This window comes from Solanum verrucosum, unplaced genomic scaffold (genome assembly GCF_900185275.1).
Source record: "Solanum verrucosum unplaced genomic scaffold, falcon-dt-bn FXZP01000182.1, whole genome shotgun sequence".
Classification (NCBI taxonomy): domain Eukaryota; kingdom Viridiplantae; phylum Streptophyta; class Magnoliopsida; order Solanales; family Solanaceae; genus Solanum; species Solanum verrucosum.
Window position 1 is genome coordinate 1,440,456 of NW_026020378.1, and position 10,685 is coordinate 1,451,140.

At 30.6% G+C, this 10,685-nt stretch overlaps 1 protein-coding gene and 1 pseudogene across 1 annotated transcript; one reads left to right on the plus strand and one right to left on the minus strand.

Moving 5' to 3' along the window:
• Positions 1–807: 807 nt before the first annotated feature.
• Positions 808–3,408, minus strand: LOC125838503 (vacuolar-processing enzyme-like). The gene is made up of 9 exons (XM_049517551.1): positions 3,241–3,408; positions 2,685–2,849; positions 2,313–2,469; positions 2,136–2,221; positions 1,877–2,061; positions 1,684–1,732; positions 1,398–1,601; positions 1,110–1,316; positions 808–1,021 (listed from the first exon to the last, which is right to left on the minus strand). The coding sequence occupies exons 1-9, from the start codon at positions 3,406–3,408 to the stop codon at positions 884–886; spliced, it is 1,359 nt and encodes a 452-aa protein (XP_049373508.1). The 3' UTR covers positions 808–883.
• A 2,763-nt stretch (positions 3,409–6,171) lies between these two features.
• LOC125838902 (U6 spliceosomal RNA) lies at positions 6,172–6,262 on the plus strand (annotated as a pseudogene).
• Positions 6,263–10,685: the final 4,423 nt, after the last annotated feature.

The window sequence follows — 10,685 nt, forward strand, 5'->3', positions numbered from 1 at the left end:
GAAGGGTCTATGGTCCATTTTTGGTTCGTGGACTTGCTCGTTACCCTTTCTTTAGCCCTTTTCGAAGTCTGAGGTGTTACACGAACGATACAAATTTGTAGAGCAGAGTTACGAGGTGTTATAGAAATCTTTTTTTTATATTATTTTTGTGTTTTGGATTCATATTCTTTATCTTTGTTTTTTTTTCTTCCTTTCTTCTTCATCTAAACCTCTGCAAAAGTTCCTCCAATATAATCATTACCGTCACAATCATCAACTTTTAAATTTGTTTTTATAAAGGTTTAGCTATTATCGTCATTAATTTTGGAAGTTGAAAAAGACTCACTAGGTGACTAAAGCGAGACATCCTCTCTCAAAAGTCCAATAAAAATTACTCACAAAAAATATTACTAATTTTATAGTTTGTTCAATTTCTCTCTACTTCATCAATGACTACTTAAAGTGAACTTAAGTTTAAAAAGGCCTTTTACTTATTTTCTCTTCCATTTAAATTTTGGCTCATATTTAGGCCAACAAAGATAAGTGTGTATTTATCCTTCAAATCCCTCCAATTCTCACCCATTTATACGTTAACAATTTAGTAACTTAGTTTCTTAAGAAAACCTTGGTGGATACATATAAAATATAATTATTATCTGCAGATTAATTAAACATATTATAATTAAGCTACAATTTTCTTAAAATGAGTGACCTAAATCAAGCTATAATATATACATAATCATCAAAGCAAACCATGCACGACTTAAGCTTATTCTTGATATATATAGATCAATTACCAACTCTTCCCATCAATACTAGTTCTTTGGGGTCATAAGATTTATTATTAATAATAATGAAGCTGCTTAATACAAGATACATGATCAGTAATTAATTAATTCCTTAATTAAGAAGAACATGTTTGTTTAGCAGCTGCATCCATTTGGTCCCTTTGAATTCCAGCATTACACATATTAGCAAATCCACGAACGTGTTTTTTACCATAGCTAGTCAATGATCCACAATGCGACTCAAATATCTTCACCTGTACATCAACGCAACATTAATTTTTTTATATTGCCAATGTATATATGATCGTTGTTATAACATATAGACGTGTAGTATATACTTACAAAGGATTTAAGACAATCCCAATCATCAACAAGGGGTTGTCCAGCAGGTCTAACAATGTTGAGCACTTCTGGACCATTATTAACTCCAAATAAAATTTGTCCAATATGTTTTACACTCTTGTCTACATGTTCTCTTTCTGATATAACTTCACTTAGTTTCCTATAAGCTTCTGATTTTCTTATAGACCCTTCCGGAGCATTCTGAAACTGTGAAATTGATCTTATATTTAAACATTGTTTTACGCATGTACATACAAAAGTTAAAGTGATGTAAGATTAATTAATCACCTTGGATATGAGGTACAAGAGTTGAACATCGCGTTGATTAACATGTCTTGAGTTTGAGGGGTAGTTATTGGTAGAAGAAGAAGAAGTATGTTGTGGGGAATTAGAACCCATATATTTGGAAAGAGCATCCTCATGTATATGTAAATCACCATATTCCATCATATGGGAACCTTCTGTACCATTATTTAACACTCTTTTACGAATCTGATATAAATGATCCAACGAGAAGTTAATAATTACATTTATAAAATTTTGAATTTAACAATTAACAACTATGTGATCTTACCCGTCGAAATTGTTTCTTCAAAGTTTCAACACGTCGATCCTGCAAATCACTGATTTATACAAATTACAAAGTATAGTTAGTTTAATTTGAAATATAATATATCACATTTTTTAAATTATTTTTTAATTTAATTCCAATAATAAGCATGTCAAATTAAAGAATGTAACAAACATATACATACATACATACATACCTATTCTCTAGCCAAGATACACTGAACAAATCTCCCAAGCAAGTATCTTCGTAATCTTTTGGTGCACAATACGTAGCAAAACTATTTTCATCGGATTTTGATGCAGTCGTTACATAAATATTTAAACCTTTATCAAGAAGACCTTCAAACATGCTTCCAGAATCACAAGCTTCCAAGTAAAATACCTAATTAATTAACAACCTACGTTCATTATTCATAATTGGTTTAAACTAAACTAGCTAGCACAAAAATTACTTACCATTTTTTTATAAGTCCTAGAACCATGTTTTTTCTTCAAGACCTCATTTAGGTCCTTGCCATAAATCGGTGGTTCTACAGGCATTTCTAAACATGACAAAATTAGATTAATTAAAAACTTTGGTCAACAATATTTTATATTGTATTTTAGTTGGAGTAAGAAATTAAAAAACTTTACCAATTACACCCGGACCACCATGATCAGCATAGTAAATAAAAATATAATCATTTGGACCACTGTTCACAACTTTTCCACTGCCTCCAGTTAGAGCACTTTTGTTTCCCAGGAAAACACCATAAAAGTTTTGAGCATTACAATTTTTTCCCGTGTAATCCTACAAATATAAATCTCATAAAAAAATTAATCAAGTGTGTATATATCTAATATATATACACACACACATTAGATTTAAGTAATTACAAATAATCAGGGGATGGAACTAGAAGTTCAAATACGAGTTCAATTGAATCCATTAATTTTTTCTCAAATAGTATATGTTATTGACACTTGAAATCGTCATTATAAAATTCAGAACTCATACGTACATACCTTGGGTACTCCTTTGTACACATCAGGGCCATGTGGCTTATTTATGATAACTCCAGGTCTAGGATTTTCAGAATTGTAAGCAATGTCATCATACATGAATACAATAATGTGTTCATCTTTTAGACCGCCTTGCTTCAGTAATTGATAAGCATGACATATATCAGCCTGAAATTTTTAGCCCAAATTAAGAAATTAATCAATCTAAGAAACAATTTTTTTATTGGTTTTCCAAACAATCTTTTGTCTTTTCATTACTTTATTTTTAACCATAAGTTAACTTATTCAACCTTAACTATCTTTTCACTTTTGTGACAAATTGGGTCTCGTGCCTGGAGAATATATGAATGTCTTTCTCCCAACTTACTATTATCTCTCGATAGAAAGAAAGTCATTACTAACTCTTTGAACATTGAACAATTACGCATGATGGTGGTTCATTATTTTTACTTTCATCTTTGATGTTATTGCTAGATGAACACGAGTGTTTTTCAGTACTGATTCATATGAAATTAGCATGTGTAGTATCACATTTATATTAAATATATGTATATATTACCTGGTGTCTGTAATTATACCAATCACTTGATCCAGCTACTAACACAGCCCATTGAGTTCCAATTGAATGCTCATGATCTTCAACAATACTCTCGATCACGTTACTACCCTCAACAAGTACCACAAAAAGTGCAACTAGGAATGATGCAACATTAATTTTGACAAACATTTTGAACTTTAGAAAAGTAATTATATATTTTGCTGCTTTAATTTTGATTAGTGATGAGTTAATCCATTGGGTAACACAAATTAAATTTATAGAGTTTTCTAATTGTCTTATTCTATGCGTGTGGTTATGAATTTAATTATGTCAAGTTGTTAAATTTTTCTACATTTGTTTTCTCTAGACTAAGATATATACTCCTTCCGTTCCATATTAGATAGACACTTTCTGTTTTACACGATAATTAGGAGTGTTCATGGTTTGGATAAAAACCGATCCAAACCAAAAAATCAAACCAAATCAATTAAATGAATCGATTTAATTTGGGTTTTGGTTTGGTTTGATTTTAGATTGTTAAGAACCGATAGTATTTGGTTTGGTTATGGCTTTGTTCGAAAAAAATCGAAGAAATAACCGAACCGAACCAACAAGTTATATACATAAATTTTATTATTATACATACATAATATATTATATTCATAAACAATTTTAAAGATTTTATATATGTTTCATCAAAATTTATTTATAATTTACTTATGAAAGAAAAAATGTCCAAGGTGAGAACATTTTTCTTATTGGTTTCATGTATATGAGTGTCTATGGAAATTCTTTGTGGGACTGAAAATGTCATTGCCTCTTCCTTCTATGTCAAAATAGTGAATTTTGAAGTTTTATTCAGTAAATTCAATGATCGAAAGTTCTATAATGTCAGTCATTCTAACTATTTTTTTTTGAATGAATTGTTGTCACTTTTTTCACGTTTTGAATGAATTGTTTCTTTTATTTTTATGTATGGTTAATAATTGAATAACCTAACCAAAACCGAAAACAACCAAATCGATAAATATATACTATATTTGGTTTGGTTTGGTTTTGATAATTTTAAAACCGATTAAGTTGGTTTGGTTTTGGTTTTGACCAATAACCGACCCAAACCAAACCAAAACCGAAAACAACCAAGCCGATAAATATATATTATATTTGGTTTGGTTTGGTTTTGATAATTTTAAAACCGATTAAGTTGGTTTGGTTTTGGTTTTGACCAATAACCACCCAAACCAAACCGTGAACACCTCTAACGGTAATTAAGAGATTATTAATAGATTGATCAACTTTACTATTTTGCCCTTTGTTCATATTAATTAGCCTCTTGAAAAAAAAATTACATCTTCAAAATTTGTTTAAACTTCCAAAGCCATATTAATTGTTGGGGTAAAATGAAAAAACTTAATTAATTTCATCCTGATTTAATAAGTGATCAAGTAATATGAGACAAATACTTGTAGTAAGATGTTCATATAATTTGGAACGGTGATAGTAATATAATTAAATAGAAGTATTACCTTGTGGGGGTAATTAGTCTAATAATAAACGTTCATCAAACATATAGCAAAGAGAGTTGTTAGAATTTGCCTACTTATTTGAACAAACAAACGATATTATATATAAATGTGCAAATTATTTATGATCTTACTCCATTTACTAATCCTTAAATTCAGTGTAATTAGTTAGAGGATAATACAGTAATACATGTCCACTTTTCATTGGTATGTTGCGCTATTTGAAAATTAATTTAACCAATTTTTTAAAGTTAAGTTAGATCACATTAATTCGATAGTTTGAACAAAAAAAATAAGATATTCAAGAACTACACAAAAAGTACATCAAAGATCTTATCGTTTGACTCTATAAAAGAAAACCATGACAATTAAAAGTCGACGGAGGGAGGATTAGGAATACACTTCTCAAATAATATGGGGAAAATTATGTGAAAAGACTGTTTTAAAGACTTAACTATATAAATAATATTCTTTCTTTAACAATAGTTGTCCACTATTGATTTTACACACTTCTTAAGAAACTATAAATATAAGGATAATGACAACTATTGTTGGATGGAGGGAGTAATAGTCCAATTATTAATCCTTAGATTCAGAGTAATTAGTTAGAGAATAATGGAGTGATGACTAATGAGATCACTAAAAGTGGAGTGTGGAGTGTGGCTATACACTTCTCAAATACTAATATTTTCCCTATCTTCATTTTTATTTATTAACGATAAATATTGCGTTCTCCTTTAAAAAATATATAAAATGGAGTGCATAGTATATGACTATTAATGATTCAAAAATTCTTGAAAATGATTTAGGGAACAAGTAAACGGGTAAAATAGAAAGAAAACAATATTCTTCAACTGGTATGAGAAAGTGGATAAGTAAATTGAACTATGAGAATAATTTATTATTTGTTGTCTAAAATTATTGAATAATTCTATTAATTTACTTATTTAAATAGTTTATGAGTTATTGAGACGCATATACAACAAATAATCCTAGAAAGTTGATTATTTAAACTCTTTTAGCTCTTTCCTGCATATTGTCAATTTTGTTATTAAATCCTAAATCAAGTATAAGTTGCAGAAGAAATCCAACTTGGCCATGAACCTCCTTTGGATTTTTTATTTATCAACTCTTCTATTTTTGATTCAAAACGAAAAAAGGATAAAATAGAAATTACTGACTTGAAAATTGAAATTCAATTCTAAAAGTCAAAGATTAAAATCACAAAAATAAAGTAATAGTAAAACAAAGTCATAATAAAATACAATGATTTTTCTAAAGTATATTTCAAATTAAAATAATTATTTAAGTATCTTGTATAATACTCTTTCCCCGAGACCCTATTTTTGGGGAATTCTGATTCACTTCTCTCCTCTCTTCTTTCTTTCGTGAAAATATTTTCATCCTTTAATTAACAAAGCTTACATTCATTCCTTTGGGACATCTGATAAAATTAGAATGATACAGAGAAGATTAGCATACCTCGCGCAAGAATAATAAAAAAAAAAGCTTACATTCGTCGATATCGTGATTTGCATATTTTCCTTTAAATTATACAATTGTTAATTCTATTTTAAAGATTTTTATAATTTAGTTAAATGCTGCTTAGTTTGATTTTAAACTTTTTATTTAAGGCCACCCAATTATCAGGATTATTTTTTATTTACCATCTAAATTTGAACACTCTTCGTAAAATTTCTGATTACATCACTGCTGGAGGAGTCGTGTGCAATGCAATAATTATTCATACAAATTAAATATAAGAATGTCAACTGAAGGTGTCACGACCCAAAAATGGATGTGATGACACTCGTCTTATCCCATTAAGACAAGTCAGCCTAAAACTCAACCATTACAATAAAATGCGGAAATTTTATAATAAACTCAACAATACCCCCAAAATCTTGTTGTCACGTGTACAAACATCTAAAGTATTACAATTGATTCAAAAGAAAACACAAGTCTCAAATGACCTTATTTCTAGAATAGAACAAGATCATAAATAGGAGTAAGAAAGTCCGCTGAGATGACAAACAACTACCTCACAAATCTCCAGGAAGCCTCGGAAAATAAGAGAATAGAAAGTATCACAAAATTCAGGCTCGTAACCTACAAAAAATTGTAGAAGCAAGGGGTGAGTACCAAACCACACGGTACTCAACAAGTAAACCTCTAAACACAAGCTAAGGGGATAGAATACTACTCCTTACACCCCAACCAAACCTCCATAACTACAACCTGCATAAAATCAACCCAACCTAACAGTTCACAATTTACAAGCATATATCTCAACAACAACATTCTAACAATCACATTTTCTCAACAACAAGCTCAATATTCATCAATCACAACCTCCACAACTAAAACCTGCATAAAACCAGCCCAACCTAACAGTTCATAATTCATATACCACACAGCTCAACAACAACACTCAAACCATTGCATATCCTCAACAATAAGCTCAATATTCATCAATCAAAGTTCCACAGAAAGGCATTCACAAGATCAGCAAAACACAATATCAAGTTCGCTAATGATAAATATGTTTAATGCAATGGAATGCAATGTCAAGTATAGTGATGCATGTCTGACCTAGTAATACACACTAGTTGTCTCTCAGTCTGAGATCCATGGGGGACATATCTGTCGATGCATCCATCGCGGCGTGCGATATGACCTTCGATAGTAGTAACCATCGTGGCGTGCGATACGTCCCTCGAAATATAGTATCTGTCACGAAGCGCGACACGTCCTTCGAAATATAGTATCCATCGCGGCGCGCGATATGTCCCTCGAAATGGTACGTCCTCTTTAATTTCTTATTCTTTCTCAATTCACATAACACTCGTCACAACCATGTCTCAGAACAATGCAAATGACATGTTCACACAAATAATGATGAGATGACCATTTTCATAACATTGCACAATTCACAACAACACAATCATGATACAACATCTACAATGATTCAACAAGCCTTTCAAACCGTTCTCAATACATCACACACAGACAATTAATCACATTGCCTTTTATTACCCCTTTTTCATCATTAGAATTAATCAATATGGACAAGTCAATCTATCACCAAGTCTCATTACCCCCAAACACATATTACAAGGAAATACACGAATTTCATATACTTAACAAGAGTTAGAAATCCACTTGCCTCAATTTATCGAACAATCACTCTGGGACTTTAGCCTTCCCCTTTTGTTGGGCTTCTAAATCAATCCAATCTATTCAAATAAATAATCACAATAAAATTTTGAAACTAACAACACACATATTATTATGTGTCTAGCCTTGACCCAAAAACTCACTCAAATGTATAATAATATTCCTAAATATTGATTCCAACCAATAGGTCAAATTTCATATTTCCTAAATTTCAAGTCTAGGGTTAAGTCAATTATCTACAATTACCCATCAATTAATTAACTCAAGTTAAACGAATAGTTCAAAATTCCCAAAAATAACCTACCAGTTCATTACATTATCCACCACTAAAAATCATGTTCGTCCTCGAACATAAAGAAGGAGAAGGAAGAATGTCTGATGTTACCAAAATTCTACGTTATGATCTTCTAGAGTCAGTGTTCACCTCTTCAAGTGAGCTCATCGTTAAAACCATTCCATCAAGATCAACTATTAAGAACTAAACTTACGAATCAAACTTTGGAAGATCGACAAATCAAGAGTGATTATCAAGCCACAAACTAACTCATGAACCCAATCTGAACTGAGACCCATTGGACGTTAACACAACCATCATGATGAATATTTTCTCACATAACTAAGATAACCTTCTGAATCAATACTGACTACAACCAGAAGTGAGCCTGAATCAATCACCATACACTCATAATGCACAAACAATCACAGATCTTATCAAGATTTCCTTTTCACAACACAATATTTTCACGAGCTTAAGTTATAAATATCTGATCTTTAGACATCATGTACGAATCAAGAGAAGATCAAACATATCTAACCCTAAGAATGAAATGATCAAGTAACCACCTAGAGAATGATACATCCAAGTATACTGAACCTCTAACAACATTGTTAAAATGCTAGATCATTAGTTGTGATTATAGAAAAACCTTAAGAACAACAAATCTAGATCCAATGGTCCCCACATTCAATCACACATAGCCAAAACGTGATACCGATGATGAGATAAATCTTAAGTCTGTCGGACAACTGTAAATACTCATGGTAGATCTTCTATAAATTCTTATAAGCAAAGTTGTGCTTGTAGAACTACTGGTATATTTCGACTATCCCAAACAACACCAAATCTATTATAAGTTAAATGACTAAGTCTGCCCAAGGATCCTACCCTATCAAGAGGACATAAGATGATCGGTACATCAGATCCATCACTAGGGATCCACCCATAGATGTAGAAACACATGTGGGCAAATGCAACGAATCATACTCCAAATAATGTACGAAACGAGATAGATGGTCACATAAGCATGTACGAAACCAAGGTCGAATAACACAATATACTCCCTCCATAGCGTCCATATCAAACATTTTCATTCATATGACTCCATATCTTTGATTTTTAGCCACCCACAATCAATTAGTCTAGTCCCCATTCCAATCGTAAACATACTCGATTTATTGAACCCCACATACTTCTCACAGTACTCACCAACACTCTTACTACTAACAAACATCATAACCACACCAACCATTTACCTTACTCTCAAATCGCCACTAGTATCAAAGTCTCCTTAACACACATTATCACCTTCAAAATTCTCAAAAATAACCTACCGAGTCATTACAAAAGGTCCACTAAAAATTGTTACAACATTAGAGTCTGTGCATAAATGGAATTGAAGGACAACAATACAAAGAGAAAAAGATGAAACTTGCTCTATACAAAAAATATACCAACTTTCATCCAGGATAAATTTGAAACTTACAACACCCTTTTAATATCAAAAAGTATTATATATCAAAAAGAGAATTTGTCCCTTCCCTTTTCTTTTTGTATGTATTTTTTTTCAAAAGAGTGCACTAATTAGCACTAACATTGCCCTATAGTGTTTCAATTAATTTTAAAATAAATTCATCCATTAAAAGTTTTGAAATAATAAAATACATGAATGTGAATTGTAATATTTATTTTTATTTTAATTCTTTGTAACATAATTTTTGGAAGATACTTTTTGTTTTAGTTCTACATTATAGGTTTTTTTGGAAGATAGTTTTTTTTTTTCAATTCATGAGCCTATAATAAATACAATTTAATTAAAGTCTTTACTTGCAAAACTTTTTTCCTATAAATTGAGTTTCTTTTGTTTGAAAAGATAAGTACACAAAAAAAAATAATTTCCCTTGAAAAAACATTTGTGAGACATTAATCAAAAGGTGATATCATCAATTCAAGAATAGAAGAGCAACATTCTTTAATGCTAGTTGTTTGTGGCTTAGTTGAATCCTGAAGATAAAGTTGTTATTTATTCTTCCATTTGCTAGTGGGAGACTCCAACTATCTTCAAGAAACGTTTTAACATGCCTCAAAGCTAAGCAAGTTTTGTTTTGAATTCCTTATATTTTTATCGTTCTAACATATAAGAGCTGACATTCAAATTACAGATGCAAAGGTTTAAGAACAGACCATTGCCTCTTTAAGTTATCAATTTATACGTTAATAATTTAGTAACTTAGTTTCTTAAGAAAACCTTGGTGGGTACATATATAATATAATTATTACCTGTGGATTAAACATATTATAATTAAGCTACAATTTTTTTTTAAATGAGTGACCTAAATAAAGCTACAATATATACAAAATCATTGAAGCAAACTATGCATGACTTAATTAGCTTATTCTTGATATATATAGATCGATCACCAACTCTTCCCATCAATACTCACTTTGGTACGTATAACATATACATAATTAAGTAGCAATAGTAGTCA

Coding starts and splice junctions, on each gene's coding strand:
- LOC125838503 (XM_049517551.1), bottom strand. CDS start 3,408: ATGTTTGTCAAAATTAATGTTGCATCATTCCTAGTTGCACTTTTTGTG. Junction 1,602..1,683: donor TGAAGAAACAATTTCGACGG/GTAAGATCACAT, acceptor CATTTATATCAG/ATTCGTAAAAGAGTGTTAAA. Junction 1,317..1,397: donor TCTTGTACCTCATATCCAAG/GTGATTAATTAA, acceptor TCAATTTCACAG/TTTCAGAATGCTCCGGAAGG.